Source organism: Danaus plexippus, chromosome 6 (assembly GCF_018135715.1).
Source record: "Danaus plexippus chromosome 6, MEX_DaPlex, whole genome shotgun sequence".
NCBI classification, from domain to species: Eukaryota; Metazoa; Arthropoda; class Insecta; order Lepidoptera; family Nymphalidae; genus Danaus; species Danaus plexippus.
This window is the reverse complement of record NC_083540.1, coordinates 224,530-243,265: the sequence shown is the minus strand read 5'-3', so window position 1 is coordinate 243,265 and position 18,736 is coordinate 224,530. Positions and strand designations below refer to the sequence as shown.

General features: G+C 32.7%; 1 protein-coding gene across 4 annotated transcripts in view; it reads right to left on the bottom strand.

The window, feature by feature from the left end:
- LOC116778841 (zwei Ig domain protein zig-8-like) overlaps window positions 1-18,736 on the bottom strand; it is a 211,379-nt gene that overhangs the window by 33,736 nt on the left and 158,907 nt on the right. For 3 of the 4 annotated variants that reach the window (XM_032672892.2, XM_032672893.2, XM_032672894.2), the window contains exons 4-5: window positions 3,195-3,405; window positions 1,460-1,498 (exon numbers count right to left, since the gene is read on the bottom strand). In XM_032672892.2, the coding sequence (XP_032528783.1) occupies window positions 1,460-1,498; window positions 3,195-3,405 (250 nt within the window). The remainder of the gene's footprint in view (window positions 1-1,459; window positions 1,499-3,194; window positions 3,406-18,736) is intronic. The other variant, XM_061529860.1, reaches the window with a different exon arrangement.

The window sequence follows — 18,736 nt, the reverse complement described above, 5'->3', positions numbered from 1 at the left end:
TTCAATAAATCTGCTTTTCTTTCATTAAAGTACGAAACGCGAAGGACTCGGCAATCGTTTTACGTCTTTTTAAAACAATCAGTAATGAATGCTGTTTGGAAAATAATACGGATATTATTGAATGCTACATAAAAGTTGTTTAATTTATGGTGACTGTGATCGATAGAGACGGTCATTGTGACGGCAGGGCAGTATGTGTTGTGTGTACTCACATAGCTGATGTGTCGACGGGCGGGATGTTACATGCACTCTCGATATTTGAACGAGTCCGTTTATTGTAAGCCACACGAGTATAGGTACCCATTATTTATGATTCATTTATTTTCGCTTAACATATCGACGAAAAACGTTTTCCAGAATTTCACTTTAACGTTTTATATCTAAATTTTTTGGAAATTAAATATTAATAATATATATTTTAATTAAATTTTAATACTACTTTTACTCGTCTTGTGCTTCGTTTCGTATCACAGCTCGCACCTCCGGACGCGAGCTCTGCAAGGCGCGAGACAAGACGCAAGCCACTATTTACACTCTCACCTTGTGCTTCGGTTCGTGTCTCGTCTCGCGACTCGTACGAGAGTGTAAATCTACTATTAGGTTTGTATATCAAAGAAAACTGGTAACATGTTGAAAGTCAACAGAAGATATATTTATAGAGAAGTTAAAGTATAACAGTAAAGATGACCGTCGTGCTCTGTGCTTTAAAGACCGGCTCAAATGTGTACTGAAGCAATTCAACATTTACTATTCACTTTTGTTATATTTAATATCCTTCAAAATATATGACTTATTAATTAGCGTTTTTTTTTTGGAATTAACTTTAATTACAACAACTTCAACTTTTAATAGTCCAGAGTACGCGGTAGTCTTTCTATACCTTGTCCAAAATAATGAATTTTTTAACAAAAAAACTACGTTTATCGGATTTATTTTCCAAACCTTTTACCAGCTTTAAAATGTTTTTCTAATTCAATACACATTAACACAAGTACACACTTTCAAAAGCCTCTGATATTATTATGATTAATTTCAATTAACAGTGACAAGTTCGTTAATTACTTATTTTCCCCTTACTCTCTTAATTCCATAAGAAAAACATTTATTTTCTGAAATCCCCGAGAGTTATTACAGTTCCCCAGATATATTCATGGCTTAATTATGATTAAGTGTGACCTCGCCCGGGGTCTTATTGACTTTGTTCTCTCACAATAGATGTCATTTACGCTCATTGCTATATTTTGGAACATATTTTTGGAAAGACGATATTTCAGCAAAATTTTTGAGTTCTATAAATATAAAGGCAGTCGTCTTTCAGGTAACTCATGAAAATGTCTGGATTCTTTAACTTCTTATGAAATATAGCTTTTGATAGACAATGCAGTACTTTTTAATATTTGTTATTAACAGCACACAATCGGTTAGTTTCGTTAGTTCACACAGAAACACACAGACAGACCTCCGTCAGAATACATCCGCTGGTATATCTCGTCACAATCTGTGGGGAAGAAATTACTTCTTAGAAACATAAGTGTCGATATATGATACAGGTTTAAACTATGACGAGGGAAGTATAGCATGTAACAGATTTACTTATTAATGGTGTTATTATGATTTTGAAGGTGCCGATCCTGACGGATCCCATTCTAAAATATATTATTACTAAAGTTATTTTTAAAAAAACCTTTTTGATGTTGCAGTTTGATAATCACATATTTTTTAGCAACACAAATATTTAGCACTTTACAAAAAATAAAAGTAATTAACTATAAAAAATGCATTGACCCGCTTCGCGCGTAAACGATTTCTTGGCAGCAGTTCAATCGACCCAACCCGACAAATACAATCCTACACCTAACCTAGAAACCATGAGAAATTATTTTCCTCTAAGCGAGCGATGAGGACTTGCTAAATACCGTGAAGAAAGTAGCTTTTATGACAACATATTTTGTGTCGATACTTCACAATAACAATAAGGCACAGTCGCTTTTAATGTTCTTGACGCCCTCACTGTTATATTGCTTTTACTGGAGATTTCGTTCAATACGACGTGACGCCCGACTTGTATTTTACGTAAAAAAAAAAATTGGGGAAACAATATTAGACATTTTCACAAGACAATGTAAGTTTAAGATTCGATCAGATTTACTTTTACTAATATATTTTACATAGGGACTTGTTTTAAATGACTTACATTAAATGTTATACTGAATGTTCCACCGTTATGGCTCTACATACATCTGATAGGCAGCTCCGGAACAACAAAGGAACACAAGAGGCACATTTTGTTTAGAGTTTAGACATACAATAGAGAATTCGACAATTGCTATTCATCCTTTTATCAAAGGATTTACAACAAATTGGTGTTTTGAGCGCGCAATTCGCCCGATTAATTCCAAGCACGCCCACTCGGTCTAATAAATATGGTAAAATGTTTTGTATCTGAGCTCGGGAAGTGTGAGTACAAGTCTCGCTATAGCGTCACGGGGACTCATGAGACATTATCAATATACTTACTGGTTTAATTGGATCGTAAACGAACAAAAATAAGGGCAATTTGTATGGAAATATAATGAGGGAAAATAGTCGTGAAAAATTAATATTTCATTTTTTAAATTATTGATATTGTATAATGAGTCCGTAACTTTTATATACATGTCTAAATATATATATGAGATACATCACAAAAGTAATTGTTTATAAAGAATATATTTTTTATTCTTTATAAACAATTACTTTTGTGAATATAACGTTATGCAAGAGATGGCAAGAGGCGATGAGAGTCACGCGACTTGTATTATGTGAGATCGTGTCGTGAACGTCCCGTGTCGTCTTCCTGTCGTCGTATTATTACAGTACCGTGTTCACGTGCAGCCTTCTCTCGCTTGCTCACCGAACACGCTTTGGGTTCTGCTTAAAATAATAAGCGCAAGCTACTTCCGGAATGTGTGTTGTTTATATGAAGCTTCTAAATTAAATTCATCGTTTGAAAATCCACATATTCTAGTCAGAACACATTTCAGAATATGTATTCGGTATCATAGCATAAAAGTAACATCGTGGTTTAATTTTGGGATGCAAATTTATCTTAAATAAAACAGAAAGTGGGGTGATATCGGATCGAATATACGTATAAAGATAAACTTCTTCTTACATAAATCATGTGATGGGTTTTATAAATATGTACAACTCACCGACAACGTGTAAAGTAACGAAGAAAGATCGTACGGGCTGAGTCGACACCTGGCACTCGTAAACCCCGGCGTCTCGTTGCTGAGCCCACTTGACTTGGAGAGTCCAGTCGTCGGTTTGTGGGGAGTGGGACGCCTGGAATCGCTGGTCGGAGGTATACGTGTACCCGCCCACCGTCAATATGTGCAGGTCCCGATGACGGATCCATGACACCTGGAAACAATAGCTTCTTAAGTACAAAGCCAAATCCATCACCCACAATCCTCATCTGCATTGAACGAAACCTGACCATAACACGACACTGAAATAGATCTTCAGGTCTACTCCTCCGTAATAGAATAAATTACTTCATTTAATAGAAATCTTATTTTTCTAAACCCCAATTTTTAACACACGAATCCCTTTGAACCCACGGCGTACTATGTGACCGATATTTCAAAAATTAAGAAATTATAATTTAAAATTTGTTGATATCAATATAATAGATAAAAATTAATAACTACAATTTTACTTGTTGTCTTAGTTAAAAGGCAGAACTAAAGAAGCACGACAAATTCCAACAATATTTTTAAATGAGTCGTTTGTAGTGTAACAAATTTCTTATCTCTACGGTCTTGTAACTGGGAATTATGACTCGCAAATAAATTTCATTCGTATGTAAATATCATTCGTGACTGTTCTTACACTGCAGCTCCCACAAGTTTTGACTCTAGTCATCGGTAACAGAAGACTCTTTCGCTAAACCGTAACCTCATTTCAATAATTAATGTTATTAATATTGGCTCACAGAAAATCCGTAATTAACTTAAATAATGAACAATAAATTTTACAATTACATCGCGAGAATTATGAGTGTAATGTAATTCAATTTTGCTAATTAAATATTGAAGTTCGCTGTTGATATTTTGTATGAACGTTCACAAACTAAATCAGGATTTCCGCAAATATAATTAAAAGTTTAAAAGTTGGCGTAGTTTCTATCGAGCGATGCAATGAACGTTACTCTAACGACCCACTCTAAAACTAGATACTTATAGTTTGTTTGTTGTGTCCACGAGACATTCGTTAAATACGCGGAACATATTAAAAATAAATGAACATCGCCGGGGCAACATCGTTGCATGGATAAAATATCATATTACGAGTGATGTTACTGACTCCGCGGAACGAACACCAAGCCGTGTGAACCAGAAGATTCCTGATACCACACGAGCAATTGAAAGGCATTGCTATCCTAATATAGGGTCACTCATGTAGACTTAGGTATAGGTTATAAGTTTTAATATATCATTCTTATTATAATATACATATAAGTACGTTTCGTAGTCTTCCTGGAACCTCTAGTTGCTACCCTGTATAATTCATTCGTTAAAGTTCATTTCAGTCGTTTATCACAAACATCACCGATGCAAAAACGCTGTATGGAAAAAAATTCAAACGTGTGAGACGTTGCTGACTCCGCATTACAATCGTCTGATCACACGCAACTAATAACAAGCTATGGGTCTTATCTTCATCAATTGTATGTGTGGTTAGGTCGGTTTTGATGAAGAAACCAGGGTTCATCAGGCCCCTGGCCATCACCCTATACAAGAAATAAGAATTAAATTTGTTTATGTTTATTTATTATTTTACCTTGATGATTGGAAACTGGGAATACTCGTAATATTGATGGAATTGCATGGAATACATATAGTAGTTGACAAGATATCCAACTATAAATCCTAATTCTTTAAAATAAAATATTTATGTTCTAAATGGGGAGATTTAATATTACAATATGGGATATAGCATAAATAAAGATTGTCTACCATTCAGGTGATAGATGTATGTTAAAATCTAAACACCATATTAACTTAAATTTCTGCATTTGCACGAATGATTGCCAAAGTAAATCCTACACGATTAAGCCGATGGTAGGCGAGTAAGTGGGTTCTATAAGTACCTTTCATTTTATCTCTATTCCGTAGCCGGCTGTAATGCGACATGCGATAGTTGGTCAATCAAAATTTCGCGTTACAATAATAAATAAAAAAAGATTTCTGATTAAATTATTTCTAAAAACAATCAGTAAGTAATTATTGCTATAAATTAAAAAATGTGGAAACTAATCTTTACGTGGTTGACTAGATAATTAAATTGAAGTCTGGGTTTAAAAATAAGTAATTGAGATAATTCTGTTGAATTATTAACATATTACGACCGTGTGTTTTTATCGTCTCTATGACCATGTGAGCAGTCTTCTATTAGTGAGTTCTAAAACTTTCGCGAGTTTTATACATTTAAATGAAACTAATATATTTCGGATATACTACGCGGATTTTATTACCGTGATCACGGTTGCTGAAAAGTAACCGAAACGTCGGGATTATGTAGTTTTAAAATAATAAAATCCGCGTAGTATATCCGAAATTTATTAGTTTCAGTCTTCTATTAGTCTGTCTTCATCTATGCCTACTTTAACTTATCATTTTGTCTACATATTTACTTAATAAACTGTTAAAACTGAAGTGAGACTTCAAATTTTAAAATACACTGTGCCATAACATAGATTTTGTGGAGTCGATTAGCTATGACTAGTCCGCCTTACAAGCTTACAATACTATTCTACCAATGGGGTAGTTACACAACGATCTCATCCATGCGATAAAGGATTACACAGCAGTCTGAACCCGGTGGGTATTGTACATATTAAATTCAGTTTATTGATACAGAAATAATTCAAAGTGTTATTTGTGAAGTGTTTCGATGAATTATAGCAAAAAGGATGATCATGATAAATGCGTTGCAATTTTACAAAAAATATTCCCTTCGAACGACAAAGCTTCGTTGTTTTTATGGAAATATTTTTATAAAACGAAGTCGTCTCCTGATGTGAAGAGTCTACAGTACGAGTTATTCAATTTAAAATTAGATAAACATAATAAAATTCGCTCTTTCTAATAATGTATTATTTTAAAAAAGATCTTGAAATAACTTCGGTAAAAACTTCGACTCATGAATATTTGTCACTCGCGATTTATATGACAGTTAGTTTCTCGCGTGGTTCGAACGACTACAATATATTGGAGATCCTTTGAAATAAAATCTGGCTGGCTGTAGGCGGCTCGCGTAAAGCTTTTACCAATATTAAATACATAACTTACAAAAGTAAATAGTGATAAGTTTTTGTATCCGACTGGGATTGTTTCGTTTTGTAAGAAACATTCGGGTGTCATCAATCAAATAGCTCTCAGTGAGCTCCGGGAATACAAAAACGGGAATCTTGATGTTGCCTACAATTACCGATTACTTTATATATAAGATGACAACAAACCACATTTGTAGGATGACATGTTTGATGTCAGAGTTTTTTGAGGCAGAAATAAATATACCCGTGGTCTGGATTACACTCTCGATGACATTGAAATATTCGTTTTTAAATATCTGGTGAACATTAAACTTAAAGGACATTTTACATACTAGATAATAAAAAAGCTAAGATCAAAGTATTTATCAAAATTACTCTAAGTTTTTGCGAAAACTTTTATAATCGGGTTAAGGCTTCCTCACTTTTCTTTTCAGTCAAAAAATATAAAGGGTCCTTTAAAAACACCAAGAAACTCCTTAGAAATATGAGAATTTCATGCCTACTTTTTCCTTCTTTTGTAGTTAAAACACTTTTAAATTTGAAAATCTGAAGTTCAATAGATATTTATATTATACACATAAAAGAATAATTACTTTTTCGATTGATTATTGAAATAAATAAATAGGAAATAAAATTTTACAGTAGGCAGGAGGAAAATTCATATATTTTTTAATAAAAACATTTCAAACAACAATTATAAAACTTATGGAGGCTTAATGGTAAAATCATATATTTTTTAAAGTTATTCTATTTATTGGAACTATAGCAAAACTGTTCAAAGTTTAAGATTTAATGTAATATAAACAGCTATTAGGGCAGGGTCACACTGATTTATGAGTCGAAGCCATTTGTATTGTATCGCTCCACAGTGGCAATAATTGTGCAGTCACGGCCTATTATTATTACTATTGTTAAAATATAAAGGAATTTTGCAATTACGTCTGTTCAGACAATACGACACAGCAGTTATGACTTTATATATCACCTGCCTCCATAATATATTACCTAATAATATAAAAACAGAATCGTATTAGTTATAGTCACGGTTTAAAGAATGAGGAACTCTACGATAAAGTCACATTGTGGTATATGAAAGAAAAAAGTTTGCGAGTTCATATTTCAGAATCCGCGCATTGAAACATTAAAGAAGATTCAATAAACAACGTTTATGGTAGCAATCAATCGATTGTAAGTGGCACTTTTATGTTGGTCCGGTCGCACGGAATTTTACATCCAATATGGATTGTGGATGGGAGGGTGTAGGATGTAAGGTGAAGGGTGTAGGGTGTATGATGTAGGGTGTAGGGTGTAGGGTGTAGGCTCAGACCGAGGCGGAGCGAGTCTGGTCACGTGCGATGTCTCAGCTCCAATCGAAACATAACGGGGTAAATGGAGTATAATTCAGATTTATGGCCGCTTGCTGCGTTCGGAGGCCGAATAAGAAACTTTCTGGACATACGCGTCCGAACAATCTTTTTATAAGGAACACTCGTTTTTGTTATCTTACGTTACTGTCAAGAGAGGACACAATCTTAGATAACGGGGAATGTTTTGGTTTACTTGACATCGTGGAGCAGTGAAGGCAAATTAATTGTTCTGACCTAAAAAAATATGTTTAAAACAAAGAAAGAGAAGTAGGGAAATGGTGAGTGAAAACTTAGAAGACGCACTAGGAGCGCAGGTTGACCGACATTGATCTTGAACGGCGATGAAACTTTTAATGAATACACACCTTTTAACTGTTATGAATGGTAAAATAGTATTCATCACATAATGAAGCAAATTAGAAAAGAAAAATACTTTCGCAGGAAATAACATCTAAGTACTTAGAAAAAAATCGTATGCCTGTTTGTTGCGACTAATCTTTGAAAGGACTGGAAGATTTGCCAGCATATTCACTGACAGATACCTATATAATTAGAAGGTATACGGGGGTCACAATTAATAGTTTTTTCTTAAGTATAAATAATAAAAAAAAAAACAATACAATAAATATAAATTGGAGCTACAAATAGTGCCTACTACATATGTATATTTGTTAATTTTATATTCCATTGGATGTGTCTAGTCACACCATCAGCATTAAAGAAAAAAATTAAAATTTTCAAAGTTGTTTTTACAGTATTGGGAGTGCTGTTGTTATAATACGCTTGCTTATATATTATTTTCACATTTAAACTTACTCCATATTAGGCTTCACCAAAAAAGGGTATTAAATAGATTTAAAATATTTTCGAAAATAAATAATAGTAGTGAATGACATGTGATCTCCCCTGGAACCCGATGGATGGTCTGATAGAACCCTCATCGCACAAACAGGGCTTCACCGTTTTTCCCAAATTCCAACATATTTTTCTTGTTTCACATTTTTCGACCGCGCACATTTTTTACATTTAATTTCTAGAACGGCCTTTGTTCGTTGTTACAAAAATATGTACGTATTATACGTGTCTTTGTTTAAAGCTATTCACATGAATAATGGTCGGCTTAACATAGTTATAGTTGAGATTATCTCTTCTTTATTGTTCATCAGAATACAGTATTTTATCTTGAGTTTCACTTCTTAATAAATGTATTATTCACTTCTGTTTCAGTGTAACGTTATATGTTGGTGTGTATGTACATAGCTACTATATAAAACGGTATGTGCAGCGTACGTCTCGAAACAAGGGTCTCAGAAATGTAAACAGCGTCGATTCACTCTATATGTAAAATAAGATACTCCAGAGTAAACAGCTATCGGCACTGACTCCACTGTCGCTCTAAATAACTAACGTTGGATACTTTACTTTTAGAAAACCGTTCAGATGAAATGTACCTAAACTATTTATGTTACTACTAGACTCGATTTTTAGAAATTTAAATGCTATGTGCGATCGAGGAGTTCCTTTACATTATATAAAGGGAAATAATACTTAACCCTTTATTAATAGCGGGTCATAAAAAATATAATAAAAGGTATAGAAATAGATTTGAAATCCTACGCCTGTGGGTAGATGTATGTTCTAAGAATATGTGAACTCAGTTTATTATACGTGACGTCTAAATTTCGCTGATAATTCACCGACTTGTTTTAAGGCATTTTATTGACAATGTAAAACAAGAATTAACACAAAATATATGTATATATATATTGGTTAATGGCGTTAAATTTGAGTAGTAAAGGCTATATTGATACCTACACCCTGGTCGTCTCGGATACCTTCGTTCCAAAACTGAAATTTACGAAAACAAGGCTTATTCTTTATTTCATTAAACAATTGAAAACATTTCTTTCATAGTGTTATTATCCTACTTGTACTATATTGATCTAAGTCACTGTGAACGTTGTTAAAAGGTCTCATAGTATTTTATGTAATATACTCTCTTAATATAAACCTCTTGAATTTCATTTTGAGTGTGATGCGCCTCACCAAACTTTACAATCTAAACATGAGGCAAAATGTAAATTTCACAAAGCCGATTATTTTAACATCATTAAAGAGCTGTTGGTGTTAAATTGCATAATTATAATCCACTTTTGTCAATGTTTAAGTTCGAGAACCCGTTGTTTAGATCAGATATTTTTATATAAAATATTAATCCGAACATCGATTGCTCGTGATGGCTGCCTTGGCCATGTCTGACTAATGCTTTCTAGTTGTAAAGGGTACAGAACTAAATCAGGCTATTTTTCATTCAGCAGGCAGATTACAAACCCGTTTTAGTTCAATGTTGACTGTGTGTTCAAGAGATTTTTATACGTCGTGCATACTCAATTAAGTTTATATTAAATAATCATTATTTAAAGCGTAGGGTTTTTTTTTAATATTTTAGTTTCTTAATGTAATGTATAAGTTAATCAACAGTTTTGAAATCTTGTGAAAACTTTTCTTAATTCTTTATCGTATTCAGACTTCCTGTTTGTTGCAGGCTGTAACTTCCTGTTTGTTGCAGACTATAGTTATATTGTATAACGTTGCCTTCTTGTTTATGTCATTTGCTTCGGGTGTCTTTGTAAGTTGTTCTTAATAAATGAGTACATAATTTAGAACTTTAAAAATTTCAAAAAGATCTTTACGAGAAATAAATAAATATAAAATTGATCACAAAATAACACGAGCATATTGAACATCCGTAATTTATATTAATTAGACCCGATTTATTGAAAGCAACAAAATCTTCTTTATTTTTTTGAAAAAATATATATCGGGATATGAGCAATCTCATCACACGACGAGTTAAATCTTATTAATGCGTTATTGTTTGAGCCGAAAATAATTATTTTCCGAGATCTGCTTTTGTAATTGATTAAATTTTTTGCTTTCAGTCTGATGAAACGACCGACTGGTGTCTGAAACGATAACTTTTATAAAAACAATAATCAATTTAAACGATTTAAGGCTTGCAAAAATATATTTATAAAACCTTTTCATTAATATAGATTTATTACTGTTAGCTGTTTTGTATAGTAGCCTATGTTGCTTATTAACTGTTTAGTAGTTTTATTTCGAACCATCTCGCAATAAATAGTTGTCTAGAAAATATACATACGAAGTGAACTGCATTTCACAGTTGAGGCTGGCTGCGAGTATTTCGCACTCTGCACATAGCAGCCGCAAATGTTAATATGGAATAGTTCTCATGAAGCCACAGGAACCGCTCTGTGAATACCTGAAGCTCACGTCAAGTGACAACTCCACTTGATGTACGAACGCCTCTAACAACTGTACTTGAACCCAAACACTCCCGCCGATTTGTTACACGTCCGTTAGATATTGAAATTAAATTTTATTTAATAGTTGTTAAACCCGACTCGAACATAACCTGTTGATGTATTTTTTTTACTATATCTGTCTAAAAATAAGAACACTCTTCCTCGGACGGCTGAACTAATGTTGTCAAACTTTCGAGGTTTGTTTATATATAAAATTGACAAGAATAAATTATACACTTATTACAGAGTAATATTTTTTATGTGACTTTAATTGACAGACACGGTTAAAGTAATGAATCAACTAGCTTAATAAAGGTTTTCTAAAAGGAACGTTATAATTATACGAATGAGTTAATTAGGATTATAATTATGAAACTACATCAAGACTGTGGTTCCGGTCTACTGGACTCATCTGAAGTTATATGAGTAATAACTTTATTAATTTTATGTTTTTATAACATTAATTTCTTACTTGCTTTCTCTTTTAATTTATTATTTTCGCACCTTCTTGTACTGCTATAAGTCATCGTCATACTAAATTTGGAAAGTCATAAGCCTGCAGAGCTACCTGAATGAAAATTCAAAACTGATGTAACTTGCGCCAAGTCGTATTAAAGCAATGATACATAATATTATTACTAGTTAGTGATAATAGATTTTGCAGGTCCCGAAACCGTTATTGTTATCGGAGCCAATACGGGAATGCCTTCCCAATGCAGTCGATTCTGTTATTTACACTTGAAACTAATTCTGAGAATAGTTCCTAACTTTAACCGAATTGTACAATTAATGGTTTTGAAACAACGCGCCCGTAAACCTGGTAACTGCCTCAACTATTCGGATGTACTAAATATTCATTAGATTTACATGCCTCCAATTCCTCGCTTCATAACCGGGGACCCTTCCAAACTATTTACTTGACATTCTCTTCCAGTGATTACGCGGGGACGGGACCCCACGACACGACGCTACTCCGTCACTCCACGACGTGACCTCACGACGCGACACCGGGAAGTGCCTCACGACATTGTAACTTTATTTTGTTCTGACAAGAATTTCAATAATAACTCCAAAATGTTACTGGAAGTAGCACGGCATACATAGCATAACGCTCGCAAGAAATAAGAGCAAGTAACTTAGTAGCAACACTTTGCTAGTCGTTTTTTTATTTAGTCAAGACATAATGTTTGACCGTTTATTCAATTTCAAAACTAAATTGTCTCTGCTGATTTCATAATTTTAGATATTCAGAAAGGTGTTGAGTTTATACTAATATTTCAAATATCCAGTAAACGAGTAGTACTACATAATAGAGCATAATGGATGCAACAGATCATACAAATCAAACTTCCCTCCTCTAATGCATTTGGTGTGTACACGTTACAGAGAGACGGTGACCTACTGCACGCACAGAGCCGCTGATTAGGTTTCATGACGGACCGAGCCATTTCATATAACATCAAATTTATCCAAAACATTATCGGCTGTTGATGGGTAGTCATTTATTATATATTATATAAATTTGTATGTAATCAAAAAACCAACACATACAAAGTCTGAGTAAATGACATATCTTCGTCTAACGATAAGTATGAACTTAAGAATATTGTCTTTTTATAAAACTACTTTGTTGTTTCCACTAATATATCCGCAAGATTGTTCATAAATGATTAAATAAGATTTTTTATGAGATTGCAATAAAGTAATGACGTGATGACTGAATGAAAGTGGCCGTGAGTACGTCTTGCTTTTTCTTAACCATTTATTAACTTGCACATTAACAATGTTCTTAAAGTGTCTTGACGCGTGGCAACTATTGAAAAGCTGTTATATATTCTGATGACGAGATGTGAGTTGATAAGTAAAGCTAAATTATTAAATGGTGAATTAGGATGAAACTGATATTTTTCTGATTACTACGCGTACTGTCGGATACTTTTCGGATTACTACCGTTTTCACGGTTTCTGCAAACTATGTATTTTTTTTTAATAATAAAATATGTCTTAGATCCAATTAGTGAATCAGGAATTCGTTTTGCTTTCACAGTGTTACTAGTTAGGCAACGTGTGCATTCTCGTACATATATGATTAACTGTGCTTTGTCGAGCGAGGATCCGCCAAACGGGAACATCGCGTTAATTAATATACTGATTGTCCTCACTGTTCTGACTCAAGGCACCTATATTTTTAATTATTAAAATAGATTTCAAATGTTTGTACCGATGCCAAACTATATTTGTCTCATTTATGACAGGTCATAGTTGCAGACCAGTTCCCTTATTCTATGAATTTGTTTTTACAAATTGATATACTGTTTTCTGTATAAATTGGCGGATATGAGAGTTTCAATTTCTGGGACTTGGGGATTTTTTTTATTGTATCTGCTACAAGCTCTTCACCATTCACAGAATTCATTATTTCACATGAGTATCCAAATACCAAATATGATGAACGTTTGTTTTCAATTGTTAACTGTTTTTTATTAACGAGTGATAAATCCAATTTGCTAATAATAAAATGGTATTAACAAAAAACGGATGCTCCTTACTCGGAAACTCTGAAACGTGATGAAAATAATCCAGTTTTAATTGGATTAAACTCGCAGGTCCTTTTAACGAATATAATGACGTGCCTTACCTGGCTCGCCTGATGTTTACGATACAATTACAATAGGAATAGATCGATCATAGGTAAATATAAATAGTAGCTAGGTTTTATAGGTTATTTTATTAAGAAAGCACATTTTCTAAAACAACCTTTCTCTCTGGAAGCAGAGTACAATTAATGAATAGTATTTATTACTTTTGACGTAACACTTTCATACAATTTATATACTTATATAGATTTGTTATTCGATAATAAATATTAAAAGAAAATATTGAATTGTTAATGAATTTTTTTTCACCAATTACTGTCATAAAATAAGATATTTAACATAAAAAGTTTATAAATATAAAGAAGGTTTGTGTTAACATACATATAAATTAATATAATAATGTTAACAAAGAAAAAAAATGGGAATTATACAAAAACAGTTTAAACAGTTACAAAAGACTTCACAATAATCTTCTAATACGTGATAGAGTTTATGACACGGTACAGCGTGAATGTTGAGAATGTACATTAGATATTCTGACCGCACAGACTATATTGAAATATTAAATCAAAACAGAAAAGTTAACTGCAAATAGGAGGTCCACTGTAGGTTATTAAGTAAAACCGCATCGCTTTGTCATCTTACACAGAGAGAACAGCCGCCAACACACAACACACGACGCACTATACCTTACTTGTATATAATAGGTAATAAACTTTATGTTATGTACGGAGGTGCGGAGGCTCTTCACCAGGACCGCCCTGTTCTATATCCACGCCACAAACTAATGCCATTGACAATATGCACCTTTGACGTAAAATTACAAACTAAATAGTTATTTTGTGAGTTTACATATAATATAACATTTTCAACTGTTTTCCGATATCAGTAAAATCAAACTTATGACTTTAACAATCAAGATAAAATTTATGATACATTTTAAGTTCGTAAGATCCTCGTAATTTATTTCCCGCTTTTTAATTAAACCGGAAATTACAACTGTATCAACTCTACTGGAACATAACTGTTTCGTTCTGTCTTTAAATTTCGTGGAAGCTTTATGATAAATGTCTGTAGTGTATTTGTTTGTTTTTGTCACTATCAAACTATTGTGTGTTATACCATTTCCGTGGAAGTGGCTCGAGATCGTTAAGCTACGTCAAGCTACGAAATATCTACGAAAGCGCTACGGGTCGTAGCTGCTGCGGTGTTGCTACATCGGTAATGTTTTGCACAAAGGGTGTTTAAATTAAACTATGAAAAGGTCGATCAACTCTGTTCCACTTTCACGTTATATCGTTCGTTATATATAACATGTCAAGTTTTGTTTCCCTGAAAAATATATAGTTCCGATATTTCATAACTCAATACATTTTTATTCAGATAAATAAAACTGACAACTAGAATATAATCTTGGATTACGTCTTTTGTATGTTATATATTAAGTTTGTTTTAAGAATATTTTGGAAATGTTAAATATTAAAAGTGTTTTTAAAACTAAAATTTATTTTTTATATGGACGGTAATGATACTAATAATATAATGTTATCAGCCGGGAGTAACCATCAACTGTTATTCCCGCTACTAACTAAAGGCCTAAAGAGTAGTTACTAGAGTCACCACTCCTGAGGCCGATAAATACATCATCGATATTAATCAATGAATCACGAGACTAAAATTATGATGATGCAAAAATATTTCAGCTCCTGTTCCAATAAATGAGGTGTTTGTTGTTGTCAGATGACCGAGAGGACCTTCAGACTACATGACAAGTATTAAAGTCAACAACCAACAGGTTATTTTGTTTTCAATAATTTATTGCACCAATTATTTTTATTATTATAACAGGAGTCTGCGCCGCTGATGAAATAAAAAATGTTATTTTTTTATATTTCGTTTTCGTAGCAATGTTCTAACGGGATTAGTATGAAATGTTTTGAAAACGAAACACGTCCTTAAAGTAGTCCGCCATAGAGTCGGGGGTCGTGTGACAGTACTCTGCCGTCAGTCACTGTACACGTTTACGATGGTTGCCGGTTAACGTCTAGAAATATTTACCAGTTTGTTGAGAGAAGTCTTATCAGAAGATAGATTTACATTTTCTTTAAACTGTTTAACTTTGTTTTTCTGATAACGGCGATGAGTTTACAGAAGTTTGGATTCGTACATTTATTTTATACCTGTGTTGATTTTTTTATTTATATAATTCATTATAATATTTTCATTGCAATCAATCATAATAAACCATTAAGATGAGGATGAGTTTCTCTCACTTATTTATTATTAACTTAAAACATTCAACACTTGAGGTAATTTAATTAATGAATTGAAACGTTAATGTTATTTCTAACATTCAATTATTACAAAACACGCTCCAAAAACCAGCCCTCAATTTATTTTTGGTCATTTAAGTCACAAGCATCATAGTTAAACGATTCATTACAAAAGAAAAATTACAAAAGGTGAGCGGTAGCTCGTCGTCGTGAGCTATCTCGGCCACGTTCGTGTTTCGAGGTACCGATGTCATAAAGCCTTATCTGGACTAAACCATTTATAAGCCAAATTTTGCGAGGCTCTAACGCCATTGTAATATGTCCTTCAACTCACAATTAGGTCGTCTATATCAAAGTACTTCAAAATAGCTTAAAAATAAAGGAGTTTTGTAAAAGATATTTCAATATTACACAGAAGGCTATAAATAAATATAAGTATATGATACACAATTGAAAAAACTCGTGATATTCAAATTACAAAACATTCCGGTAATATAAAAAAAAGATTTCCATTCAAACGACTTAATTTCCGTCCAGTGATATAATTAAATGCTAAATATGTCCGTGTGCGTGTAAATGCGACTTATAGTATGGGTGTGAGTTGCTACATATTTTTAAACTAAATAACAGTAAAGGATACATTTTCATATTCTTCAGTATCAAATAATAACATTCTGAATAAGAGTCATAAAATTCAATCACGCTACAAACGTTCTACGAATCATATGGAACTCATTTATGAATACACTTCCAGGAAAACTTAATATCCGTAGAGCCTGTTGTAGATTGTAGTCACTTAAGGTTGTAGATTTTGAAATATGAAATGATACAAGTGAATGTTTATATTACACTTACAAAGCAAATATATTAAAGAATACGTTAAAAGGTCTTTCTATGAACTTATATGACAGAGTGCTTAAAAAGTCTGTTACTATTATATAAAGGGTCTACTAAAGAAAGGTATTTAATATAATATATAAATGTGTTAATGTATTGTCTTCTTGCTTTTTAACAACACATCATGTAAGCGTGCAGCTACGTAGTGCTACGACGTTGCTACATAAGTGCTACATTGCGTAGCGGCTATGTTGCTACAGACATTGTGTTTTACCAGAACTGGTTTTAGAATAACGAAATAATAGTAACAATTTTTAACAATTAATTTCCCTTATTAACTGCTATGATTAAAATCGTATATTTTTAAAAAGATAATAATAATATAAGAGATAATATAGTCTCATCATGTAGCAGTACATCATCTTCAACTCCTAACAAGTGTCATGGTTGCTCGTGGACTAAGTATTTTACTTTAATATTTCCAATAAAAAATGAAATGTAAGTGACGACGGGTTCGAGTCGAGTGAAACACAAGACAGGTGTTATATTTTAACAATAATAAAATGCTTTTAACGAGAGCTGCAGGCTATTTAAATTTGTCAAGTTTACGTTGAAACTTTTTCACGTGAAAATAGATATTATTAAAAGAATGGATTTTATAGGAATTCAACAAAAACCCAGCTCAGTCAGCAGGACAGTATATAGACTTTAATTAAATTAGACATTCCATTAACTACCCTCGGGAACTTCACATGACAGATGTTTTTTGAACAAAGTCACGTGACCTGAACCGTAGATGGCGCCGCTGAATTTAATTTAATAATTGGGGGTATAAAATATTTAATATATAACATAATGACATACGATGTTATCACTACGCCCTAAGACGTTACTGGTTTAGTTATTCCGTAGTATTCAATATAAAAATGTCGAATAAAGTTGTCGTCTTTTGTTTGAAAGCTCAAAACGTTTAAATCTTGTCCGAACTCTGTAAAGCGTTTTAAATTTTTTGCATGAGCTACCTACAGCACTGTGATATTAAAAGGAGAGCATCCTGAAAGATAAAAGATACTGAACTAAGCTATTAAATATTTTAAAAACTGGTGTTGAAAGGCAAGGGAAATTGATTTAAATATATGTAATTTTAGCAATACTTTAAATTAAATATTGAAATTTTAAGCCGTCCAGAAAGTTGATATAGAATAAGTTCTATTAAAAAAAATCAGATTCACCTCATTGGTTCAACTGCATTAAGTAATTTAATTATCGTCACATTTAAAGTATCCTGTTTAAAAACTTAATCTTGTAATGGAGTGGTACAGTAATCAACGCGCATATTGCAACCTGGTCAAACATAACTCAATTATTGTCTTAAACTTTACGAAAAAATAAATGATTAAAAATGAGTAACAAAATTAATTCAAGGGATTTTTGTGAGAACCTTTTTAAACGATTCTTTAAATTGTAATAAAACTCCATAATTTTTTTTTTATTAAATAATAAAATATCTTACTCATTAATTATTATCATTCATTGATTGTTCTGGAACGCATGAGGCACTTGGAAGAGTAATCATAGATCAAAAATACCTCTCATACTGCTGGACCAATTTGAACCGAACATAACAAAGTACCAATGCAAGGAAACTGACTTTCAAATGAAAAAAAAAGTCATCGATTAGGTTGAAAGCTACGTCGCCACAGACGAACATACAAATCGACATGGAACTTATAACACACCTCTTTTTGCGTAGAGGTGAAAAAAATGGAGTAACGTTAAATAAATTACGGATTTTGTATTCTTTAGTTGTAAACAAAATTTTCTTTTCATTTGCAACGTCAATATTGTGTTATGTGACTTCGAAACGGAACGCAAAATAAACTACAGGATAGTTGCTAGTATAAAAACTATGCCACGAAAAAAACAAGGAAATGGAGTCTTAAAACACAAATGTTAAGCATTACATTCTGTCCTTCCAAGCCTACACCTTCCAGTGTATTCAAACAACGAA